The sequence below is a fragment of the Rhea pennata genome, unplaced genomic scaffold (assembly GCF_028389875.1).
Source record: "Rhea pennata isolate bPtePen1 unplaced genomic scaffold, bPtePen1.pri scaffold_33, whole genome shotgun sequence".
Taxonomy (NCBI): Eukaryota; Metazoa; Chordata; class Aves; order Rheiformes; family Rheidae; genus Rhea; species Rhea pennata.
Genome location: NW_026907680.1, coordinates 1,996,956 through 2,022,595, shown reverse-complemented (window position 1 = coordinate 2,022,595; position 25,640 = coordinate 1,996,956). Strand labels below are relative to the sequence as shown.

At 57.2% G+C, this 25,640-nt stretch overlaps 1 protein-coding gene across 1 annotated transcript in view; it reads left to right on the top strand.

Annotated features, from left to right (window-relative positions):
• The window catches only part of LOC134154693 (transmembrane protein 209-like), a 66,373-nt gene that overhangs the window by 28,386 nt on the left and 12,347 nt on the right, over positions 1-25,640 (top strand). The window contains exons 3-4 of the mRNA XM_062601376.1: positions 24,081-24,117; positions 25,179-25,230. Of these exons, the coding sequence (XP_062457360.1) occupies positions 24,081-24,117; positions 25,179-25,230 (89 nt within the window). The remainder of the gene's footprint in view (positions 1-24,080; positions 24,118-25,178; positions 25,231-25,640) is intronic.

Sequence of the window (25,640 nt, the reverse complement as noted above, 5' to 3'; positions counted from 1 at the left end):
GCACTGAGCACATTGCTCCTGGATCTGTTCTGTGTCCCCTACTTCAGTCCTCCTGCAGTGGAAAACCCTGTAGTGCTGCCCCGCATGGCCACTGGCCGGCACAAGGCTTTGATGCTGAGTGTGAGGGCACTTGTGCCTTGCACCCAGGAGCGTCGCGGCAGGAAAATGGTGTCAGTGCTGACAGGGAGGTGATTCCAGCCACACCCACCTGGAAGCCAGGAGGAAGAACCTTGCTGCTGCTTCTGCTAGTGAGCACACTTGCGCCTCAAGACCTGAGAGGCCACCAGTGGCCACAAAGCTGCTGTTAGTGCCTGGGAGGGAGCAACCAGCCTGGGGAGGCAGCAGGGGTGTTGGCAAGCTCAGTGCCGGAGGGGAGAGCAGCAGGTGTTGTGCAGCTGCCTCCAGGAGGGCTCCACGCTGTCTCCCATTGCTTCTTCAACAATGTCCTGATGAAGCAGGGACTTGGTGTGTAACCAGGGAGGGGTGCTGATACCTGGCTGTGCTGGAAAGGAGCTTTTCAGAGAAGGACCTGGGGGCTGTGGTGGGCACCAAGCTGACCATGAACCAGCAAAGTGCTCTGGTGGCAAAGAGCAGCCATGGTATCCTGGGCTGCATCAGGAAGAGCATTGCCAGCAGGTGGAGGCAGGTGATCCTTCCCCTCTGCTCAGCACTGGTGAGGCTGCACCTGGAGAGGTTGGTCCACCAGCACAAGAGAAACATGGACCTACTGGAGTGAGTCCAACCACAAAGAAGACTAAGGGCCTGGAGCATCTCCTGTATGAGGAGAGACAGAGATAGCTGGGCCTGTTCAGTGTGTAAGGGGAGAAGGCTCAGGGCAATTTGAATGTACAGAAGTACCTGATGGGGACATGGCATAAAGAAGACAGAGACAGATTCTTCTGTGACAGCCAGTGGCAGGATGGGAGGCAACAGGCACATGTAGAAATACAAGAAATTCCATTGAAATGTAAGAAAAGACTTTCTACTGCAAGAGCGATGGAAGACTGGACCAAGTTGCTCAGCAGGACTGTGAGTCTCCATCCTTGCTGCTGCTCAAAACCCAACTGGACACAGTCTCAGTCAGCATGCTCCAGGTATACCTCCAGGTATAAAAGAAAAGAGGGTGGAAGCAGATGTTCTCCAGGGGTGCTTTCCAACTTCAGCAATGCGTTGATTCAGTGATTTGGTGATGCTGCCATTTGTGAAGTCACTTGTGAGCTGCCTAGAGGAACTTTGCTTCTCCATGGAAGAACTCCTCTGTATCACAGAGCAGTCAGTGCCTCTGCAAATTACTTCTCAAGGGCTTCAACGAGGGGTGGGGGCTTTTTCTTCAGGGCCTCGTACAGGCGATCCTTGCACCAGGAAGTCCAGCTCGGCATCAGCCTGAACAGCTCACGCATCATGGTGTGGGATGTTTTCTCCGCCAGAATTCTTTGGTATTGCTCAAAGTCCAGAATGTCCCCGAGCAGGAGGTCCAGGACACCTTTCACTTCAACAACACGTTCAATCAGCACCACTCGGTGCCTATCAACAAAGTGTTCCCCTGGGGAGGCCAGAAGCAAAGGGTTAGTCATCTGTGGACACACTGGTGCTCCTTCAGCTGCTTCACAGGTCATGGAGCAGCAGCCACTTCACAGCGGGGTTTGCCTCAGACCCAAGCACGACCCAAGGAGGAAATGAACGGCACCACGGAGCACCCAGTCCTCTCTGTTGTTAGTGGGTGATGGCAGCATCTAGCCGAAAGCAGAGGCTCGTGTGAAGGTCTAATTCAAACTGGGGCTGTGCCGGGGCCAATGCTGTGTTTTAGAGTGGGTGTTTGAGCCCCTGCCCCTGGTTTTGAGGCATTTTGCCCCCAAAAGTCTCACCTGTCACTGCCAACATTTGAACAGATTCTTTGGGGATTTGTTCTCTGCCCCTAAAGCCTGTGGGACAGCAAAACAGAAAAGAAATGAGAGGGGAAGCAATGGGAGGGAGCTCCAATCTTGCATGGTCAATGGGGCGCTGCAGAAGGGAAGGACAGAGCAGACACCTTTCCAAAGGAGGCTCCTTCCCTTAGGGGACTAGGACTCCCAGGCCACCTCCCAGCCTTGCTGGTGACCCTCTCTCATGGCTGCTCCCATCTCCACTGAGCCAGTGCCATCAAGTGACAGCACAGCTAATTACAGCCCTATCAGAGACCACCACAGCTGCGCAGTGTGAACTGGCCATGGGAAATGCTGGAGCTATGGATGATGTACGATGAGCACCTCTGACAGGGAGGAGACATCCCATCACCTGGTTCAACCCGTATGTCTTGCTGGGAACTCACTGCATTGGAGTTTTAAGCTAATTTCAGACAGTGTCATGGCAAATACGTTCAATTGTGCTCATCACCCTTGGTTTGTTCTGCAGCAACCATGCACACGTCAACATGGCTGCCCCACAAACACGCCGACACGCACATGCCAACGACACAGCTGGGCCTTTCACAGGCAAAGACACGCACACGGCAGCCCCACGCACACACATATGCAGCGCAATGGGGACCACTGGGGCAACATCCCCCCTGCTCCCCCCCACCCCAGGGGTCCAGGCACCCCTCTGCCCCCCTGCACCCCAGGGGCCCAGGCATCTGGGCACTCTCCTGCCCGCCTCTACCCGAGGGGCCCAGGTGTCCGGGCACCTCTCTTCTGCCCACTACGCGAGCGGCCCAGGCGTACGGGCATCCCTCTGCCCCGCCCTGACTCCAGGGCCCAGGCATCCGGACACCCCATTGCCTCCCCCTACCCCAGGGGCCCAGGCGTCTGGGCCCCTCCTTCCACGTGCCCAGGAAGTCCCCATCCCTTCCCACGTCAGGGGCCCAGGCGTCCCAGCACCCTCCCCCCACCCCCGTTACCTGAGCGCCGGCTCGGACGCCTGGGCCCCTCCCCGCGCCCCCTCCCTCCCCCAGGCCCAGCGATGCCGCTGCCGCCCCGCGCCGGGAACTGCAATCCCAGCAGGCAGCGCGGCCGCCGAGCCCCGCCCCCTCCCTGGCGCCTCGCGGGAGCAGCCGCTGTGAGGAGGAGCCTTCCTGGCCCCGAGCCCCGGCTGCTCCGCTCCGCTCCTCAGGCCTCCCCAGAGCTGCCGCGCTGCAGGCGGGCGAGCGCGCCGCACACCCCGCCAAGAGCCACCCGGCCTGGGGCAGCTGGTTTAATTCAGCACACAAGAACTTCCTGGGTGCTCGCGCGGCTCACAAGCAGAGCTGCCGCTGCCGCCGTTGTGGCTGCTGCTGTGGCCACCGCCGCTGCCCCCGGGGCTCCCACTGCCGCTTCCCCTCTGTCTGACATGTGGTCTTCGACTGCGCCTGCCCCTGGGGCTGCCGCTGTGCCCGCCACCGGGGCTTCCACTGCTGCTGCCACCGCCAGTGGATCTGCTGTTGTCCCCGCCACTGGAGCTTCCACTGCCGCTGCCGCTCTGTCTGACACTGGCACTGGAGCTGCTGCTGTGCCTGCAGCTGGAGCTTCCACTGCCACTGCCAGTGAGGCTGCTGCTGACACTGGGGCTGTCGCTCTGTCTGACAGTGGGTTTCCCAGTGCCACTGGGGCTCCCGGTGGGGCTGCCGCTGTGTCTGCCACTGGGGCTCCCACTGCCACTGCCAGTGGGGCTGCTGCCGGCACTGATGCTGCCACTGATGCTGCCACTGCCCCTGCCACTGCTGCTCTGTCTTCTGTTGCCACCGGGTCTGCCGCTGACACTGACACTGCTGCTGCTCTTTCTCCTGCTTGTCCCTGTCTCCGCCCATGGCTCTTCTTCCCCCTGGAGAAGGAGGCAGAAAGGAACAGGCTGTGCCCTCCTGCGGCAGAAAGGCCAAGGCCGTCCTGCTAGGGAGGACAGGGGTGCGCAGTGGGGGCCAGAGCCGGTCTCTTTTCCCGCAAGGGAAAGGCCTGTTCCCTAACTCTTCCTGTGAGCCTTCCTGTCAGCACCCTTCTGCCCTGAAGGGAAGCCCAGCAAGGCTGAACATCCCTTGCTTGTTCACACCAAAGATCTTACTCATCACACAGCTGAAGAGAAACTCTCCATCTTCTAGCGTGGAAACGCCCTGCAGTTCCACAGCCACCAAGCAGAGAGCCCCAGAGGCTTTGTTGGGTTGCTCACAGAGAGCGCTGGAGAGGCAGATACATTGCAGAAGTAGAGCACAGCTGGCATCTCTGAAAACAAAGCCCTGCGCAAAGCCTTCCAGGGCCCAGCAGGGCTCTTGTACAACCAGCACCCATAGCACAAGGCCTGGGCAGAGAGCAGGCTGGCACATGAAGGGCCTCAATGAGGAGCACTTACCACTCCAGACCTCTGACGGTCTCACTCAGAGGACATGCACTAGTGCTCGGGCTTCTCTCCGTTCCTTCTTCCTGCCCGCTGCTGCACTCTGTGCAGAGCACTCTGAGGTGACTGGCACCAGCCTGCAAATACACACCGCGGAGAGGTGATATGAGCACAGGGGGAGTAGGGTCCCCACCTGGCCCTCACCAGCTTCACACCTGCTCCTGCAGCAGAAGGCAATTCTGCAGCAGAAGCACAGGGCTTCCACTGACTGGGGCCACATCAGTGCATCACCTCCCATCAAAACACCTGGGGCTGCACGTCATGCCTGAAGGAGAGCTCCAGGAGCCCAAGGGAGACTCTCTCCAGGCAGTGAGGAGAGCAGCAGGGTCATCTGCCAGGACAGGCTCTGAAACACATCATTACCTGCTGTCCTGCCAACTACACAAGACTGCTCTGTGGCCCCAAAGACTCTGTGTTCAGGGGTGGGCAATAGGTTGTTGCTGGGCACCCAGTGTCAAAGAAGGAGAAAGGCATCAAGCATTTACACACAAAGCCCTTAGCAGGTGGACGACATCACAGAGTTCTGCAGAACCCTCTCCCCACCCTCAGAGCCCAGATGTAGGCAGAGCATGCATGCAGGTCACTGCGACTGTATCCCTGCTACCTGACACTTGATGGGAATGGTCCGTGTTGTAACTTTTTGTATCTGTACTACCTGATACTTGGTGGGAATAGTCTAGTGTTGTAACTTTTCAGTGCCTGAACAATACCGCTGTGTTAAGCGGGATACAAATAAGTAACTGACAAGGTCTTGGGAATCTGTGAGAAAGAACAGTGGTTGGTTACATGTAGATTCGGTGGCTTCCAGCTACAGAATCACCATGAGAAGCAGTCAACATGAAGGTCAGAAGCTGAAGAGTAGTGAAATAGCGACCCCCAAAGCCAAATGTGGCCCCCGAAATAAGTCTGCACGCGTGCGCAGTATCATAGCCTGGTTATGCAACCGGGGTGGAGTTGGGCTAGACTCCCTGCACTTGCTGGCCCCAGGTGCTGGGACTCCCGCCTACCACAAGTAATCATAAATACCGGAGTTTTTCTGAAGGAGAGAGAGGCTGCTACACAACAGAGGACCACGTTGCCTCCTCGGGGACATCCGAAAAGATTGTACCTGCCGATTCTCGCTCTCTCATCATGCAGATGATTGGGACAAGCATTGAGGTGGTCCTCGAGATTACCATTGGGTCGGTCTGTTCGTAAGTATCTACTAATAAACTGCTTGCTCCTAAAGAGTGTTTGTGTGTGTGTGTGTGTGTGAGTGAGTTTGTGCCGGCTTGCCAACCTGGGCATATGGCCCCCGGGAATCTAACTATAAGAGGGACCCAGCCGCTGGGAAGACTTGTTCCCAAAGCACTTTCAGAGCAGCCTCCCCCAGCCCTGGCACTGCAGCCCTAACAAACCTGTGCGGAGAGGCTGCTGCCTTTCTGAGGCAGGGGGAAAGAAGGAAGGCAAAGTACTCACGTTGGAAAAATACTTGGAAGAGGTTCAAGGGACACAATCGAAGCTGCTTTAGTGGCTGTCGGGATTGAATCCCTGCGTATTTTCATCTGCAAAGGTGAGAAAGAGAGGTGAGATGCTGCCAAGTAAAGGCTCTTGCTCCTGGCAAGGGCAGCCCATGTTTCCATGCTCTGGAGAAGAAGCTGCCTCTCAGAACTGCAGAAACACCCATTGCTTTTGCTCACAGCAGCCCCTCCATTCCACACAAGAGCAGCTGCAGGGGAATATGGGCAAAGAGCTAAATGTTCTGGCAGGCTTTTGTCAAGGGAAGAGCCAAAAGGCTGATCCAGAAGAGCATGGAGTCAAGGGAGGCAAGCACAGGGGAAGGCAGCTCACTAAACTCTAGGGCAATGTGCAGGGCAGTCCTGCTAGGGAGGACAGGAGGGGGTAGGGGGGGGCTATGGCAGCTCCATTTTGCAGAAGGGAAGGTTCTTCCCCAGCCTCTGCTCTGAGCCTTCCCGGGAGCCTTCCTGTCAGCACCCTTTTACCCTGAAGGGAAGCCCAGAAAGGCTGAACATCCCATTCTCTTTGAACCAGGCATCTGAATTATGACAGAGCTGAGCAGAAACTCTTCACTTTCTATCACAGAAAGGCCCAGCACTTCCAGTGCCACCAGCAGGAGGGCCCCAGAGGCTCTGCTGGTGTGTTCACGGAGAGCAAGGTGCAACAGCGTGTGTATTCCAAAACTACATTCACCACTGCTGCCTTTGAAGGCAGGACTGGGCGATGTCGGGCAGGGCTCAGTGAACCCATGGGAAGGGCTCTTGTGAGCCAGCGCCCATAGCACAAGGCTTTTGCAGGATGCACACCGGCAGAAGAAGGGCCTCCAACAGTGACACTTACTGCTCTGGCATTCTCGTCCACTTCATTCCCAAGCCACTCAGTAGGTGCTCCAGCTTCTGAAGATGGCTTCCTCCTGCCTGGCAATGCCTTCTGGGCAGAGCACTCTGGGGTGCCTAGGAATGGACTGCAAATACACACCGCGGGGAGGTGGCATGAGCACAGGGGGAGTAGGGTCCCCATTTCAGCCTGACAAGTTGGGCACCTGCTTCTGCCACAGAAGGCAGTTCTGTAGCAGAAGCACATGGGTCCCACTGACTGGGGTCACATCCACAGGAACGGGGATCACCCCCTAACAAAACACCCAGGGCTGCAGATCATGCCCGAAGGAGAGCTCTGGAAACAACCACAGTGAAAATTTCTCTCCATGCAGGAAGGCGAGCAGCAGGGTCATATGGCAGGATAGGCTCCGAGGCACAGCATTACACACTGTGCTGCCAGCTACATTAGCCACTGCTCTGTGGCCCCAGGTACTCTGTTCCAGGATGGGCAATGGTTTGCTGCCTGTCTTCCTTGGTCCGGTGGCCTTACGAGGTCATCCTACAAGGGACAGCCTAAGCTGGAATACAGCCACACCGCTGTTGTGTTAAGGCAGGATCAAAGCAGAGAGGAAAGGTGTTAGGTTCTCACTCTGTTGCCAGGGCACATGTCTGGCTGCTTTCTCCCTCTGTCATAGTTTCTTAATTCTGTCTTCAACACTTGAACTGCACCATATTCAGTGTTGCAGAGGTGGGAGGGGACCAGGTCTTGGGGAAGACTTTGCAAGGTACCTATTTACCACTAGCTCACCATGACATGGTACCCACCTACCTGCACCCAAACCTCTTCTGCTCGCTGGAGCTTTAATGGGCAGCAAGTGCTGTGAGCCTGGAGAGTGGCCCTCTCCAGCAGTGGCACTGACCGGCAACGGCGCAACTGCCTGACAACGGCGGCAACGGCAGCAGCAGCACTGCTTGTGAGCCATGCGAGCACACAGGAAGTTCTCTGATGCTGAATTAAACCAACTGCCCCAAGTCGGGTGGCTCTTGGCTGGGTGTGCAGTGAGATCATCCGTTTGCAGCATGGGAACTTTGGGGAGGCCTGAAGAGCAGAGCTGAGGAGTCAGGGCTCAGGGGCTGCTGCCAGGGCAGCTCTCCGCCACGGTCGTGCTGTAGCTCTTTGGCTGCAGCTGTGGTGGCTGTGGCCTAGGGGTGTGCTGCGTCTTGTTGGTGCTGGGGAGAGGCGTGGAGAGGGCCCTGCCATGGCCAACGCATGTCCTGGGGCCAGGGGGCCTGTGGGGAGAGGAGGAAAAAGCTGCTGTACGCCTCTGAGGGGAGGAAGTGCTTGAGCCTGGGCCCCCCTTGCTGGGGCCCAGTGCTGGCGTCGTGGTGGGAGGGAACTGCCAGCTCTTGTGTGTGTCTTGGGTGCCCTTGAGTGCTGGGCTTTTGCGGGCGTGAGGGGAAGAAGGCGGGTGCCCATGGCCAGAAGGGGACACGGCCACCCCGGAGGCTTGGTGCCAGCAGAGTCCATGGCCACCTGGGCTGTAGCACCCGGGAACTAGTAGAGTTGCAGAGACCGAGGGCAGGTAGGAAGGAGAGCAGCAGAGCCCAGAGCTGGCCTTGAGGCGAGCAGGCTCAGCAGAATCACAGAATCAGGAAGGTTGGAAGGGACCTGTGGAGATCATCTAGTGCAACCTCCCTGCTCAGGCAGGGTCACCTAGACCATCGTAGACAGGACTGCATCCAGAGAGGCCTTGAATCTCTCCAGGGAAGGAGACTCCTCCACCTCTCTGGGTAACCTCTCCCAGTGCTCGGTCACTGTCACTGTGAAGAAATTCCTCCTCATATTGAGGCGGAGCGTCCGCTGGTTCAGTTTGTGCCCGCTGCCTCTAGTCCTGTCGCACGGCACTACTGAAAAGAGTTTGGCCCCGTCCCCTTGACACCCTCCCTTCAGGTACTTAGACACACTGATAAGATCCCCCTCAGGCTTCTCCTCCGCAGGCTAAACAGCCCCAGCTCTCGCAGCCGTTCCTCGGAGGGCAGCTGCTCCAGCCCCCGACCCCCTTCGCAGCCCCACGCCGCCCTCTCTCCAGCAGCTCCGTGTCTCTCTCGTCCCCTCTGTCAGGGCTCGAGGAGGCGCCAGGGAGGGGGCGGGGCTCGGCGGCCGCGCTGCCTGCTGGGATTGCAGTTCCCGGCGCGGGGCGGCAGCGGCATCGCTGGGCCTGGGGGAGGGAAGGGGCGCGGCGAGGGGCCCAGGCGTCCGAGCCGGCACTCGGGTAACGGGGGGCGGGGGGAAGGGGCGGTGCTCGGACGCCTGGGCCCCTGGCGTGGGAAGGGATGGGGATTTCCTGGGCACGTGGAAGGAGGGGCCCGGACGCCTGGACCCCTCGTGTGGGGGGGGCAGAGGGGTGTCGGGAGGCCTGGACACCTGGTGTGGGGGGAGGCAGTGGGGTGTCCGGATGCTGGGTCCCTGGGGTGGTGGGGCCCAGCGGGGTCTTGGATGCCCCCCAGGGTGGGGGGCTGAGGGGTGCCTGGACGCCTGGGCCCCCGGGGTGTAAGGGGGGCAGGGGGGATGTTGTCCCACTGGTCCCAATTGCCCTGCACATGGGTGTGCGTGGGGCTGCCGTGTGCGTGGGGCTGCCGTGTCCATGTCTTTGCCTGTGAAAGGGGCAGCCGTGTCGTTGGCGTGTGTGTGTCATTGGCGTGTTATTGGGGCAGCCATGTTGGCATGTGTGTGGTTGCTGCAGAACAAACCAAGGGTGATGAGCTCGATTGACTGTTTTTGCCATGACACTGTCTGAAATTAGCTTAAAACTCCAATGCAGTGAGTTCCCAGCAAGACATACGGGTTGAACCAGGTGATGGGATGTCTCCTCCCTGTCAGAGGTGCTCATGGAACATCATCCGTAGCTCCAGCATTTCCCATGGCCAGTTCACACCGCGCGGTGGTGGTCTCTGATAGGGCTGCAGTTAGCTGTGCTGTCACTTGATGGCACTGGCTCGATGGGGATGGGAGCAGCCGTGAGAGAGGGTCACCAGCAAGGCTGGGAGGTGGCCTGGCAGTCCTGGTCTCCTAAGGGAAGGAGCATCCTTTGGAAAGGTGTCTGCTCTGTCCTTCCCTTCTGCAGTGCCCCGTCGACTGTGCAAGATTGGAGCTCCCTCCCATTGCTTCCCCTCTCATTTCTTTTCTGTTTTGCTGTCCCACAGGCTTTAGGGGCAGAGAACAAATCCCCAAATCTGCTCAAATGTTGCAGTGACAGGTGAGACTTTTGGGGGCGAAACGCCTCAAAACCAGGGGCTGGGGCTCAAACACCTACTCTAAAACACAGCATTGGCCCCGGCACAGCCCCAGTTTGAATTAGACATTCACACTAGAATGCTTTCGGCTTTCGGCTAGACAGTGCCATCACCCACTAATAGCAGAGAGGACTGGGTGCTCCGTGGTGCCGTTCATTTCCTCCTTGGGTCGTGCTAGCTCAGGCAAACCCCGCTGTGAAGTGGCTGCTGCTCCATGACCTGTGAAGCAGCTGAAGGAGCACCAGTGTGTCCACAGATGACTAACCCTTTGCTTCTGTCTTCCCCAGGGGAACACTTTGTTGATAGGCACCGAGTGGAGCTGATTGAACGTGTTGTTGAAGTGAAAGATGTCCTGGACCTCCTGCTCGGGGACATTCTGGACTTTGAGCAATACCAAAGAATTCTGGCGGAGAAAACATCCCACACCATGATGCGTGAGCTGTTCAGGCTGATGCCGAGCTGGACTTCCTGGTGCAAGGATCGCCTGTACGAGGCCCTGAAGAAAAAGCCCCCACCCCTCGTTGAAGCCCTTGAGAAGTAATTTGCAGAGGCACTGACTGCTCTGTGATACAGAGGAGTTCTTCCATGGAGAAGCAAAGTTCCTCTAGGCAGCTCACAAGTGACTTCACAAATGGCAGCATCACCAAATCACTGAATCAACGCATTGCTGAAGTTGGAAAGCACCCCTGGAGAACATCTGCCTCCACCCTCTTTTCTTTTATACCTGGAGGTATACCTGGAGCATGCTGACTGAGACTGTGTCCAGTTGGGTTTTGAGCAACAGCAAGGATGGAGACTCACAGTCCTGCTGAGCAACTTGGTCCAGTCTTCCATCGCTCTTGCAGTAGAAAGTCTTTTCTTATATTTCAATGGAATTTCTTGTATTTCTACATGTGCCTGTTGCCTCCCATCCTGCCACTGGCTGTCACAGAAGAATCTGTCTCTGTCTTCTTTATGCCATGTCCCCATCAGGTACTTCTGTACATTCAAATTGCCCTGAGCCTTCTCCCCTTACACACTGAACAGGCCCAGCTATCTCTGTCTCTCCTCATACAGGAGATGCTCCAGGCCCTTAGTCTTCTTTGTGGTTGGACTCACTCCAGTAGGTCCATGTTTCTCTTGTGCTGGTGGACCAAGCTCTCCAGGTGCGGCCTCACCAGTGCTGAGCAGAGGGGAAGGATCACCTGCCTCCACCTGCTGGCAATGCTCTTCCTGATGCAGCCCAGGATACCATGGCTGCTCTTTGCCACCAGAGCACATTGCTGGTTCATGGTCAGCTTGGTGCCCACCACAACCCCCAGGTCCTTCTCTGAAAAGCTCCTCTCCAGCACAGCCAGGTATCAGCACCCCTCCCTGGTTACTCACCAAGTCCCTGCTTCATCAGGACATTGTTGAAGAAGCAATGGGAGACAGCGTGGAGCCCTCCTGGAGGCAGCTGCACAACACCTGCTGCTCTCCCCTCCGGCACTGAGCTTGCCAACACCCCTGCTGCCTCCCCAGGCTGGTTGCTCCTTCCCAGGCACTAACAGCAGCCTTGTGGCCACTGGTGGCCTCTCAGGTCTTGAGGCGCAAGTGAGCTCACTAGCAGAAGCAGCAGCAAGGTTCCTCCTCCTGGCTTCCAGGTGGGTGGGGCTGGAATCACCTCCCTGTCAGCACTGACACCATTTTCCTGCTGCGAGGCTCCCGGGTGCAAGGCACAAGTGCCCTCACACTCAGCATCAAAGCCTTCTGCCTGCCACTGGTCTCTCCGGGCCTGAGGGAGTAGTGGCCTCGCAGTCAGCACTGCCATCCTGGGCCTGCCACTGACCTGTCAGGTCCTGAGGCAGAAGTGACCTCCTGAAGTGGAGCAGCAGCAGTGGGCCTGCTCCTGGCCTACCAGAAGTGACCTCGGAAGCTCCCAAAGGGGCACTGGGCCTGGTGCTGGTGGTTCTTCGGGAGAAGTGGCATCAGAACCAGGAGGAAATCCACGTGCCTGCTGCTGGCCTAGGAGCTGATGAGGCGCAAGTCACCTCCCAAGCACCGCTGAAGCCAGGTGACGGCTCCTGCCTCTCAGGGACTGAGAAATCCTAGGTAGAAGAGAATTTCCGAGCTCTTTCTTCCCCGCAGTACAACCGCTCTTCCTCAGCAGCCCTTGGAAGGAACTTCGCCTGTCCCAGCAGCCTGGGATCACTGCCCTCCAAGGGGCATGCGTGCAGCTGTGGGATGACAAATGCAGGTGTTCGATGACGGCAGAGAACTCACTGAGAAACTCGTGTTACTGAGACACCCTTTACTCTGCCCTTCAGCAGGGCTACAGCTCTGGCGTGACCAGCAAGTCACAGTAACTGAAAGCTTGGCTAATCTGTCAGGCCAGCTTCTAGAAAGGATTGAGGAATGAGGAGGCGGGGACAGACACACCTGTATCTTAACATCCCTGGACTTCTCAGAGGAAGTGTCCCCGGAGTGGCAGCGTGGTTAGTCTAGTGCCTGAAAGCCTCTAGAGCTGCAACATTAAGGTATCTCCAAACCAACGTGGCGTAGTGAAACTCATATAACAAAACCACACTGTAGTTGTCTTGGCACTCCTCTCACTCGACCGTGCTTTTACAGCCACCTCCAGAGGCGCACGGAAGCAGCAGCAATCTGTAGTGCCCAGCGCTGCCGGCTGAGCCCTCGGAAAGCTTTCGGCTTCACTACAGGGTTTTCCACTGCAGGAGGACTGAAGTAGGGGACACAGAACAGATCCAAGAGCAATGTGCTCAGTGCTAAGAGAACGTTGAAAACGCTACATGTCTGTAGCAGGACGAGAATGGAAGGGAGCAGAGGGACTGCTGTGGCTAAAAGGCAGCACCTGACTTGAGCAAGACCACACATGTGCTTCCATACAAAATACTTAGGCAGCTCCATCAAGCTGCAGAAGAAAGGTTAGCCAGTTGGTTACTCGCACGAGAAGGGACATGGACTTTACGGTGCCAGACAAGCTCCATATCCCTGCAGGCTTGTTAGAGGGAAGTGCAGTGTGCCTGGCAACTTTTGAAACCCCTTGGAGTTTAGGTTCAGCCTGCAGCAAGGATTTCTCACAGCCAGACCACTTAGTGGGAAACCATTACCGTGCTGTGTAAAGCAAATATTTTTCACCAGCTTTGCATAGTCTTTTGTGCAAGCCACATCCTTTCTGCTCAGAATATCACGATTCCTCTGTATTGCCCTGGAAAGTGGAGTCCTGGGGTACATCTGCATTTGCTGCAGATCCTTCAGTAGATACGTGGAGGCCAACACATGCACTTCCAACTTCACCTGCACCTGGGAGAGGGGAAAAAGATCCAATGTTAGTTTTACAGCACACACAGCCCAAAACGTTTGTGGAAATAAATAGTACTTGGGAGTGGATGGTGCAAAAATGTAGAGAGATGTAAAGCCCTCAGAGGAACTCAAAATGAAAGGGGCCCACACAGAGGAAGACATTTGATTTTTTGTGTTTGATTATCACTCAATGGGCTCTTGAGTGAAGGAAATTCCACTGGATATGCACCACACATTTTGTTTAAACCCAGAGACAACATCTTCTTACGCCGTTGGTCAGCTTAGAACACACACACATAACTTGCCCTGTCGAAACAGCCTTGCTTCCAGGAAAGCTCATCTACAGGAGTATTTAAACCAACCACGAAGACCCTCACTGTCTTCCTCCATCCTACATGATCTGATAAATTCTCAGAGGCCAATAAATGACACTGCATGGGATGACATTCAAAAATGCCAGCGTTAGGCAATAGGTTTGTGGACATTCCAGCAACTGGCAAAAGCTGTAGAAGAACAGCTCAGTGCTGGGCAAGCAAAAGATCCTGGAGCAAAAAGCACTGCTCTGATGAGCTCGCTGCTTTGAAATAGTCCTGTCCCAAAGCAGGGACTGCAGAGGAGCAATTGTTGTGAAAGAGGTTGAATTAGTCTCTGGAGAAATGACCTTTGAATGATGAATTTCCATCTACAAGAGCCTGCAGTATCTGAAGATGTCCAAGGGGGCTGGCAGTGCTTAAGGACTGCTCGGCTTTTCTTCAAGAAAGCCCACCTTCTGGCCTGGTCAGTACTGCTCGTGCTTAGCAATGGATAAGAGCTGTGGCAAACATCAAGCACTATCATATTCACAGAACGTGCCTGTGCTATGCTTTCCTGCTGTCTATGCCCTACGGGTAGGCAGGGAGAGCTGAGGCCCCTGTGGCTGAGACCGCCGCTGCTGGCAGCTCCTGCCCCGGGCTGGGATGCAGCTGTGCCAGGCGCAGCGCTGGAGCCAGCTGCAGCTGGGCTTCCTGCCGCGGGAAGCAGCCTGACCTGCTCCAGCACCTCGGGAACAGACATCTCTGGCTGGAGCCCCAGGAGACTAAAGCCCCGCGAGCTCTGCAAACGCAGCCACGTCTTTCCCCAGCTGGAGCGTGCGGAGCCCCGGGGGCTGGGAGAGCGGCTGCTGCCGGCGCTGCTGCCAGGCCAGGAGCTGCCGTGTGACCGTGCTGAGGGGAAGGCGGCCGAGCTGCAGCCCCGGTGCCTGGGGCGAGATCCCTGCCCCGAGGCAGGGCAGGGACAGCTGGGTTGATGGTGAACATGAAGGTGTCAGGTGCACGCTGGACAAGGGTCTACGCCTGGCCCCAGTGGCAGGACAGCACCTGAGCAGCCTGCAATGACCCAGGCTGCAGCCCTGCTCTACCTGGGCTAAGCCTGGGCTGAAGTCTCACCTCAACCTCATCTACAGGTGGACACAGCAACCTGACCAGGCCATCAAGCAGCCCAAACACCTGCACAGAGCCTCCACAAAGGCTCTCTCTGCTTTCCATCCCACGCAGCATGTGAGCAGAAGCTGCAGTGATGCCAGGGCCATGGCAAGACTCAGCCAGCCCTGGCATGACAGGAGCTCTCCCTGCACGGCCCTGTGCAGGACATGGCCTCAGCTCTCAGAACCACAGAATCACAGAGCTCTTTGAGGTTGGAAGGGACCTGGAGAGCCTCTAGTGCACCTGCCCTGCTCACGCAGGGTCACCTAGGGCAGCTTGCCTAGGACCCTGTCCAGACGGCTTCTGACTGTCTCCGGGCATGGAGACTCCACAGCCTCTCTGGGCAACCTGTTCCAGTGCTCTGTCACTCCTCCCAGGGAAAAGGCTTATTCCTTTGTCTTCAGATGGACCTTCCTGGGTTTCACTCTGGCCTGTTGCCTCTCATCCTATCGCTGGGCTCCACTGAACAGAGTCTGGCCCCATCCTCTCGACACCCACCCTGCAGATACTTATACACATTGCTGAGATTCCCCCCCTCAGCCTTCTCTGCCCCAGGCTGAACAGGCCCAGCTCTCTCCACCGTTCCCTGTGGGAGAGATGCTGCACTCCCTTCCTGATCTTAGTAGCCCTTCTGGGGCAGGACTCCACCTGGTAGCTCCACGTCTCTCTTGTGTTGTGGAGCCCAGAATTGGACACAGCCTGGAGGAGGAACTCCGGGACTCCAAAGAAGCTTTCTTTGATTTCCCTCTTACTTCTGGGAGCCTCTGGCATGGGGTTCTCCTAGACAGCTGCCTGTAGAGGCCAAAGTCTGCTCTGCTGCAGTCTAGTGTTGGCATCCCACATTTTGTGCTCTTCCATCCTCTCAGGATCCTCAGCTCCACACTCTCACGGCCACTGCAGCCAAGGTTGCTGCCAGTCTTGATATCCGCATGCAGCCTTCCCTTCTTTTTAAGTAGGAGGTCCAGCAGAGCCCGTCTGCTTGCTGGCCCTGCTGTGTTGTCTCTCCAGGAGCTCTCAGGGTGCATAAAGTCTGCCTTTCCTTTGTCGGAGCCTGGGAAGCACACTGCATACACAAGCGGAAGGCCCACATCTCCAGTGGATCTGAGGAGCTTTCCTTCTCTGACAATACCTATGCAGACTCTTCCTGGGTGGTTGTGCAAATGGAGCCCGTAGGAGCCACAGTTATCTCAGTGTGGCAGGGGACAAGGCCGGGGAGTTCTTGTTTTCTTCTTGAAACTGTATGAGTAAAGAGAAAAGCAAGAATTCAACCCCTTCAGGAGCGCTCCTGCTGAAGGTGGCAGCCCAGCATGCCAAGAGGCCCACTTGCCTTCTGAGGCCATACTTGAAGACCGGGCTGAGAAAATTGTGGGCTTTCCCTGAGGGCTTTGGCTCCCCAGTATGGCTTAAGGCCTTTGTGATGAGGAGATCCCGTGCCCTTTTCCGATCCAAATCATGCTCCCATACAGGCAGCTGACTCTCTGCTGCGACAATCGTGGTCTGGAGGAAAACGCCAGCCCAAGATGTCTTTCTGCCTTGCTTGCTTCTGGTAGGGATCAACCTTTTCAAACAAACCAAAACCAGAACCACTCATTCCTCTCCATGTTTTAGGCTCCCCAAATAAGAGCTACAGAAGGACCAAAGCACAGGGAATGGCTGGGCAATAAAGTGCCAGAGGGTATTTGCTGCAGGAGGAGTGAGGCCTGTTGGGGAGAAAATGACCACATCTGAACTTTGCATAGACCGGGGCAGGCTGTGAGCGAACAGCTCTTGGTCAGGAAGGAGAGGCAAGAGAGAGGTCGCTGAAAGCCGAATCTCCTTGCCCTGCAGAGGTGAGAAGAAGCCCAGCAGAAGTGCTTTGAAGAGGAAGAGAGAAGCCAAGCAAGGAGGCGCATGTGACCCTGCCACAGGTTGACGGTGTGCTTTCAGCCCAAGGTGGGGGTGTGCTTCTGGAAGGACCAAGCGGACAAAGGCTTCGTGAGTCCTGCGTCTGGCTGAGGAAGCTCCCAGGCCCCAGGCTGCTGGAAGAAGACCCTGTTGGGGCAATCACTGCATTCTTTGCGGTTCTGCATTTACTTGCTGCTGTTCCAGCCTGTGCTAGAAAGACTGTGCTGAAGCACCAGCAGCTCTCGCAACACTGGCCTCAAGCACTTAGTGAGCTGCAGTCTGCAAGCAGAACCTCCGTGTACTTGCTGCTGCTCCAGCCTTTGCAAGAGAGGCCTAGGCTGGAGTAACATCTCGTTGGAGTCAGACCCTCTCCTCAGCCAGAGGTCTGTCTGCAGAGAAGGTAGTGCCTGCCCTGGGGTCTGTGGGGCAGAGGCTCTGCGGGCTGGCAGAGGCCATGTGGGGTTTTCTGGGAAGAAAACGTCTGCACTGGAGGGGAAGAGAGCTAAATTCCCTAACTCTCCCTCCCACCGCACTTCTGCTCTACCTTCCTCCCCTTCTCGCACCATGGCTCCACTGCCTGCAGCTTTTCCTGACAGCACCAAATGCCCTCTCCTGCGTCCATTGCCTGCCTTAGCCAACAGACCCCAGCCCACTTCTGGGGCACTTGTCTGTGCCCCAGAGATCCCTCCCAGCAGCAGGGCACTGCTTCGGGGCACGCACCTCTTGGCAGGTGCCAAGGAGCAGCTCCAAAAAGGCTCCTGGGGCCAGCAGAGCTGCTGCTGCTGCTGCTGTGCATGGGCAGAGCAGGGGCAAAAGCACTTTCTGAGCTTCCTCACAGACCTGCTGACCCCTCAGCAGCCTCCCCAGTCTCCAGCTCTTCTCCAGCCTTGGCACCTCCTTTTCCCTTCCCCCCAAAAAACAGCGTGGAACAGAAAGCCAACACTGGGGAAACCTCTTTCCCTGTGGAGTCGTCCCTGCCTTGACTTTCCTCCGGGCAAGCTCCTGGGGCTGAGCAGCAGCTCTGAGCAGCCTTGCCCCACACAGCCTCTGATCTGGGGCACTGTGATCCTGCCCTTTTGTGGGCTGCTCCTTCCCCCCACGGCTTCTCCCTACAGCCCTGCAGGCAGTTGCCCAGGCGGGCTGAGTGCTGACCATCGCAGGTGGCAGAGGCATGGCCCTGGGCACCCTGACCTCCCAGGACACTGCTCTCAGGCACAGCCCTGGGCACACCTGGCTGCACGCACACCCTGCTCACACAGCCCTGCCGCCCTCCCCGGCAGAAGGGAGCCGTGCCGCCTGAATGCCTTTTAAACTCTGCCATGAGGACTAGGCCTCTCTTGCTGGCTGGGCAGCCCGGAGCAAGTGCCTGTCAGAGCCTGCTCTTGGCTTCTTTCCGCTGCTGCTTCTGCTTTCAGCTTCCAGACCTTTGGGAAAGTCAATGTAAGTGGTCCTTTTGGAAGAGGAGGGCCTTTTCTCCTAGCGCGTAGGTGAAATAAATGTGGATGCTGCTCATTTGCGGAGAGCAGTGCTGGGTGTCTCAGGGCAATTTTGGAGGCTGAGGAAAAGTCTGCATGCTCTTGTCAAGCCTTGTGAAGAGGGAGGTGTTGGTGTGAGCTTTGCCGCAGGGTGTGCGTTGTTTGCTCAGACCTGTGAGTATGCAGTTAGGCAGGAGGAAAGGCGGAGGATGTCTTTTGTGGCCAGGACAGGATCGAGCTTTGTATGTCAAAGTGAAATCGGAGCCCTGCTGGCAGCAAGGCCAAGGAGCAGAGGCTGTTTGCAGAGTTGTGGATGAATTTTGGGAGCTAGGAGCCCTTTTCTTCCTTTGAAGTCCCCTCTGGTGGCTGGCACCAACAGAGTGTGACTACACCCCACTGGCTGGCATCTCTGTGTGTCACTGAAGCATGACACACACTTGTGCAGAGTTGGTGGATGTGAATGCAAAGGGGAGTCTATGTGTGTGCACATACATGCAGGGCCTGGAAGAGGCAGGAGGGCCCTGTTTCAGGTGAGAGAGAGCCTCTGTGCCTGCTGCCACAGAATCCTTTGCCAACAATGTCTCCAGGCATGTAGAGCTGTGGTGAGCAGCCTAGTAGAGAGGAGTGAGGTGGAAGAGAGGGCTGCAAGGAATGCTGCTGGAGGGGAGGATGCCTTGGGTGAATATCTCCCCAAAGCTGTGGTGTTTCCCCTTGGGCAATGCCCTTCCTTTGACTGCCAGCAGCAAGGAGGAAGGAAGGTCATTTCCAGGCAGCAGTCAGGGGTGGCGAGCAGCAGGCTCGAGAGGATGTGCCCTTGGCTCAGGCAGCCCTTAGAGGCAAGGACAGGTTGTTTGGGCTCTTTGAAGAGGATGGGAAGGAGGGACATAAGTGCCTGAAGAGAGAAGGACTGCAAGGGACGGAGCAGTTATTCCCGGTTCCATTTCTGAAGCTTCCAAGAAAGCTTGTCCTTGGGGGCTACACAGCAGTGGCTACTGGAGTGCTCAGGACAGTGGGTAATGGTGTGTGCTGGAGCCTGTCCTTGGAGCTGACGCTGCTGCTCTCCTTGGTGCCTGGAGAAAAAGTCTCAACTGTGGGCTCCTCGAGTTTTCTTTTGGGCATGTTGTGCAGTCCTGAGTGTCCTGTGGCACACATCCCCGCGGTGTGTATTTGCAGCATGCTTCCAGGAATTCACTCACATTCTGCGAAGAAGGAATTACTGGGCAGGAGGACGCAAATGCCAGAAGCTCGAGCAGCAGCTGCGTGGCCTGTACATGGCCATCAGAAGTCAACAGAGGTAGGTGCTCCTGATGGAGGTCCTTCTTTTGCCAGCTTGCTTTCTGCCAAAGCATTGTGCTCTGGGCACTGGCTGTAGAAGGGCCCTTCCCATGGGTTCTGCTTAGCCTTGTCGGACTTTCCCTGGGGCTTTGCTTTCAGAAATGCCACTTGTGCACTAGTTTTACAATATATCTGTAACTCCTGCACTCTCCATGAACACACTGCTCTTTCTGGTGGCCATGGAAGCACTGAGCCTTTCTGTAATACGAGATGGAGAGTTTTTGCTCAGCTGTGTGATTATTCAGATGCTTGGTCTGAACAAGAAAGGGATGTTCAGCCTTGCTCAACTGCCTTTCAGAGCAAAAGGGTGCTGACAGGAAGGTTTAGGGAAAGGATGAGCGCAGGGACTGAGAAAAACGTTTCCTCCTGGTAAAACAGATGTATTGCAGCCCCCACTGCTCTCTCTCATCCTCCCTAGCAGGCTGACCGACACATTTCCCTAGAGTTTAGTGAGCTGCCTTCCCCTGGGCTTCCCTCCCTTGAATTCTCTATAGGCAGGAACTGCTCTCTTAACTCAGACTCTCGGCTCTTGCCCTCGACAAAAGCCTGCCAGAGCTTTTAGCCATTCTCCCCTATTCCCCCACAGCTGTTGTTGTGTAGAATGGAGGGGCTGCAGAGCAAGAGCAAGGGTTGTTTCTGCAATTCTGAGAGGCAGCTTCTTCTCTGAAGCATGGAAACATGGGCTGCCCTTGTGAGCAGCAAGATCCTTTCCTTGGCAGCATCTCACCTCTCTTTCTCACCTTTGCAGATGAAGGTGATGAGGGAATCAATGTTCACAGCCACTAGAGCGGCTCCTCTTTTGTCCTCTACTCCTCTTCCAAGTATTTTTCCAACGTGAGTACTTTGCCTTGCTTCTTCCCCCCCTGCCTGATGAAGGGAGCAGCCACCCAGCACAGGTTGGTTAGGGCTGCATTGCCAGGGCTGGGGCAGGCTGCTCTGAAAGTGCTTTGGGAGCAAGGCTTCCCAGCGGCTGAGTCCCAGTGACCTGCACGCATGCTCCGCCTTCATATGGGCTCTGTCTGTGGGGAAGGGTTCTTCAGAGCTCTGTGCTGGCTCCCACCTGCTCAGAGCTTTGTGCTTGACTGCCTTGATGCCTTTCTCCTTCTTTGACACTGGGAGCCCAGCAACCATCCATTGCCCATCCCTGAACACAGAGTCTTTGGGGCCATGGAGCAGTGGTTAATGCATGTGGCAGGACAGGGGTAGTGGTATGAGTTGGAGCCTGTCCTGTAGATGACCCTGCTTCTATCCTCACTGCATGGAGAGAAAGTCATGCTGTGGGCGAGCTTAGAGCTCTCTTTCGGGCATGATGTGCAGCCCTGAGTGTTTTATTTGGGGGTAGTCTTCACAGCTGTTGATGTACCTGCAGTCAGTGGAACCCCTGTGCTTCTGCTGCAGCACTGCCTTCTGCTGCAGAAGCAGGTGCCCAGCTTGTGAGGGGGGAGTGGAGATCCTACTCCCCCTGTGCTCATACCACCTCCCCGTGTGTATATTTGCAGTCCATTCCCAGTCTCCTCACAGTGCTCTGCACAGAATGCAGCAGCAGGTGGAAAGAAACCACGTCCAGAAGCTAGGGTACGTGCTACACAGCCTGTGAATGTAGGCCATCAGAACACAGGAGTGGTAAGTGTTCCTGACTGGGGTCCTTCTTGTGCTAGCCTGCATTCTGCAAATGCATTGTCCTGTGGTTGCTGGTTGTACAAGAGCCCTTCCAGTGCCCTTCTTTGAGCCCTGGCTGACTTTGTCCAGGGCTTTGAGTTCAAAGGCGGTGCTCTAGTTTTACAATGCATCTCTCAGTGCTGCACTCTCCATGAACACGCCTGTAGAGCCACTGGGGTCCTCTTTCTGGTGGCAGTGGAATTTCTGGTTCTTTCTGTGATAGAAGATGGGCAGTTTCTGCTTAGCTGCGTGATTATTGAGATGCTTGGTGCAAACAAGAAAGGGATATTCAGCCTTGTTCAGCTTTCCTTTGGGGCAAAAGGATGCTGACAGGAAGGTTCAAAACAAGGTTCAAAGGAGAGTGTAAGTAACCTTCCCTTCAAGAAAACCACCATGCTGAAGCCCGCACTTGCTGCTCCTGGAAGTGACAATGCCCTCCACAATTTATTTGGCAGCAGGAGACATCGGAGACTGATCCCATGGGAAAGGCAGGGAACCCTGCTCAGGCTGTGATGTAGCTGGGGAATGTTGTGGAGCCCCTTGCTCTTCTGCAGCTGGGGCTGCAGAGTCCCTGCCTGCAGCAGCCGTTGTCCGGCGGGGGGCCCAGGCCAAGCCAGAGCCAGGGGCCTGGTGATTGCCGAGGTCCTGCAGTCTCCAGATGCTGATGAGGAACATGTGGAGAGCAGCGGAGTGGACTTGGAAGTGGGGCACATTGCACAGTGTGGAGTTGTCTTGCAGGTGCAGGAGGGTGCTGAGAATCTGGCTGAAGAAAAGCCCAGTATTCAAAAGATCATCCAATACCAGCTGGGAGAAGACAAGCAAGTGACCCTGAAGGTCTACTTCTCCTGCCTAGAGGAAGAGGAGGAAGGACTGGACAGTCAAGAGGGGCCTTGCAAGACAGGGCAGGTATGTGGCAGCTCCAGGAGAAGCCTGGCAGAACTGAGGGGCAGTGAGGCAGCAAGGGGTGCCACTTGTAATCCCGGAGCCACTGTGCTGCCTAGAGCGTGCTGTGACTTTTCCTGACATGGGCTTGATGTGGCTTAAAGCCTGTCACTAAGTCCCTCTCCGCAGCCCCCAGCAAAAGCCCAGCACTGCTGTGGAGCTGAAGGGCTGTTTCTGCAAATGGGAGCAGGGTTGAGGGAGTAGGGGAGGAGAGAAGCAGGAGGGCTCTGAGGCCGAGCGAGAGAGACAAGGTGCAACCCCATTGCCCCATGAGCAAGCCACAGGGCTGGCCTGGGCTCAGCCTTGCCTTCCAGCCAAGGGGGCAGCTGTTGAGTGCTGAGAATGGCCTTCAACAGTGGCACCTGCAAAATCTGAGTAGCTGAGCGCAAAGGAATGCTTCCAGTGTTGGTGTGCCCCTTTGCAAAGCTCTCCTTGACTGCTGAATACTGGACACAGGTACCCCCCAGTCTTGGTTCACAACAGATTAGCAGTGTCCAAACAAGGTCTCAAGTCCCATGACAGTCAATATAGCAAAACCATCAGCGAACACTAGCCTGCACTACTCTGCAGACTTTCTCAGCCTTTCTAGTGGGGCAGAACACAGCCTGTTCATTTCTACCTTCTTCCCAGGGGTTAGAAGAGCTGTGTGCAGAGACACAGCCAAGTAGCAGCAGGAGCAGCAGCAGCAGCACCACCACTACTTGTGAGCCACGCGAGCACCCAGGAAGTTCTCTGAAGCTGAATTAAACCAACTGCCCCAAGTCGGGTGGCTCTTGGCTGGGTGTGCAGTGAGATCATCCGTTTGCAGCATGGGAACTTTGGAGAGGCCTGAAGAGCAGAGCTGAGGAGTCAGGGCTTGGGGGCTGCTGCCAGGGCAGCTCTCTGCCGCGGTCATGCTGTAGCTCTTTGGCTGCAGCTGTGGTGGCTGTGGCCTAGGGGTGTGCTGCGTCTTGTTGGTGCCGGAGAGAGGCGTGGAGAGGGCCGTGCCATGGCCAACGCATGTCCTGGGGCCAGGGGGCCTGTCGGGAGAGGAGGAAAAAGCTGCTGTACGCCTCTGAGGGGAGGAAGTGCTTGAGCCTGGGCCCCCCTTGCTGGGGCCCAGTGCTGGCGTCGTGGTGGGAGGGAACTGCCAGCTCTTGTGTGTGTCTTGGGTGCCCTTGAGTGCTGGGCTTTTGCAGGTGTGAGGGGAAGAAGGCGGGTGCCCAGGGCCAGAAGGGGAAGCGGCCACCCCAGAGGCTTGGTGCCAGCAGCATCCATGGCCACCTGGGCTGTAGCACCCGGGAACTAGTGGAGTTGCAGAGACCGAGGGCAGGTAGGAAGGAGAGCAGCAGAGCCCAGAGGCTGGCCTTGAGGCGAGCAGGCTTCCCCTTCTGCAGAGACCTGCTAGGGGGACGCCAGGGGAGGCACCTCAGAAGGGCAAAGGAGCTCAAGAAAGCTGGCAGGCCTTTAAGCTGCTGAAGGAGAGCCTCCTCCAAGTGCCACTCTGCTGCACCTTGACACTCCAGCAAGCCCAAGTCAGGGCAAAGCCTGCGGCCCCTCACTAGCAATGGCGATTCTGGAGGACCAGGCTTCATCGTTCCATCTGGTGCGTGCGCATCTGCAAATGCAGGAGCTTTGCTTGAGAGCCTGCTCAGGGAGACTTTCATCAGCACTACATGAGGATTGAGTCCCCTTCTCTCTGCAGACTGACAAGCCTCGGTAAGGATCTGCACCTCAGACCAGCTTCTAGCCTCTTTGTCCTCCACACATTTTCCATTCCCCCCACAGCAGGAGAAAAAGCGAGAGAAAGCGCCCATCACAGAATCATCGAAGGGTGGAGGTTGGAAGGGGCCTCTGGAGATCATCTCGTCCAACCCCCCCTGCTCAAGCAGGGTCACCTACAGCACACTGCACAGAGTGGCCAAGCATTAGACACTGTGTTTATCGATAACTGTGCGGTCTAGGCTTGTAGTTAATCTCCTTTTTTAGGCTTTCTTACTTTCAGGTTGGTGCTTGGGATCTGAGGCAAAGGCAGGAAGGGTTTTGGAGCAGCTGAGGTTGTCCGCTGGCCCGCGCTCACAGAGCGGTCTGCTGTAACTCGTTGTGCTCCCTTTCAGCGGCCAGCGGTGCTTTTATTCCTCCCTGCTCTTCGTGGTGAGGTTTGCAGGCAGGAGCAACACATTTGGCCAGGCTCTGGCGTGGGGCAGCCGGGGGGTGTGCCCGCACGCGGCCGTAGTGGGAGCCGAGCAGGGGAAGGGTACGGCCGGGTGTGGGCACGGCCGGTGGCGGCCAAGGCGGGCAGCAGGGTGCGGGGGGCGTCGCGGCTGCCGCGCTGGGGCCGCCATGGCGCCTGGCGCCGCTTGCGGCCGGGTCGGGCAGGCGCCATCGGCCGGGGCGTCCGGGGCGGCTGCGCGAGCGTCCCCCTGGCAACGGCGTCCCCCTGGCAACGGCGTCCCCGCCCCCGCGGAACTGCCTCCAGTGACGTCACGGGTCCGCGCGACCAATCGTTGGAGGCGGCTGCGGTGAGGGCGGCTGCGGCGAGGTCGGAAGGCGGAGCCAGGGCCTGGGGCGGGGCCTGGGCGCCCTCGGGGGCGGAGCGGAGCGGAGCGGCGGTGTCGCCGCCCTCCCGGGGCGCCTGCTAGTTGCGGGGCCGAGTCTGCTTGTGGTCGGCGGGGTTTGGCTGCGGGGGAGCCGGGGCGTGCGCGCTCAGCGCCTGTCAACGAGGCCTGGGAGCGCGGCGGGCCGCTGGCAGGTGACAAGTGTCCGTGCGTGTCGTGGTGTGTGCCAGAGTGGGGGGGGTGTGGGGAAGGGTCTAGGGTGGTGGAGGTGGGAGAGGGCTGTGCGTGTGAAATCCTGTCATTTCAGTTAAACCGCGTGTTCTCTGAGGTAACTCTTGTATGTTTGTGTTCAGCGAGGAAGTAGCTGAGAGGTTTTGAAGCCTGTGGCCGGGGGAGGCGTGGCAGTTTCCTGCGCTGATGGGAGGAGCAGGGAAAGTGGCCAGTGTTACTGCTGTTGTGTGCGGCATTTTGTGGCGTAAAGGCGGGGGGGTGTGCGGAGGGTCTGGAGACGGACACGGGCGGGGGTTTTCAGTAGGAAAGCGGCCGGGCTGTGCACGGGCGAACGTTGTTTTTCAAAAGCGGAGTCGTCTCCCCCGCCCCCCTCCCCCCCCCGCCGTTAACGGCATCTCCCCGGCAACGGCGTTCCCCCCCCCGCAGAACTGCTCCAGTGACGTCACGTCCGCGCGACCAATCGTTGGAGGCGGCTGCGGTGGGGGCGGCGGGCGGGGCCTGGGCCTGGGCCTGGGCCGCGGCGCCCTCGGGGGCGGAGCGGAGCGGAGCGGCGGTGTCGCTGCCGACTCAGGGCCTGGCAGCGAGGCCTGGGAGTGCGGCGGGCTGCCGGCGGGTGACAAGCGCGCCCGCGCGTGTGTGTGTGTGTGTGTGGCATGGTGTGTGCTAGAGTGATGAGAGGAGTAGAATATGTAGGAAGCGTTATTTCTGTTACATAGGGCATTTTGTGGTGTAAAGGGGGGACGGTGTGGGGAGGGTACAGAGCTGTCCTGAGCTGACAGAAGGAGATAGGTGGGTGTTTTCAGTAGGAAAACTGCCAGGTTGTGCAAGATGTTTTCTTGGTCTGTTTTCCTTGCTTGGAGAAGGCAGTGTTGCCTCAGCATTCCGAAA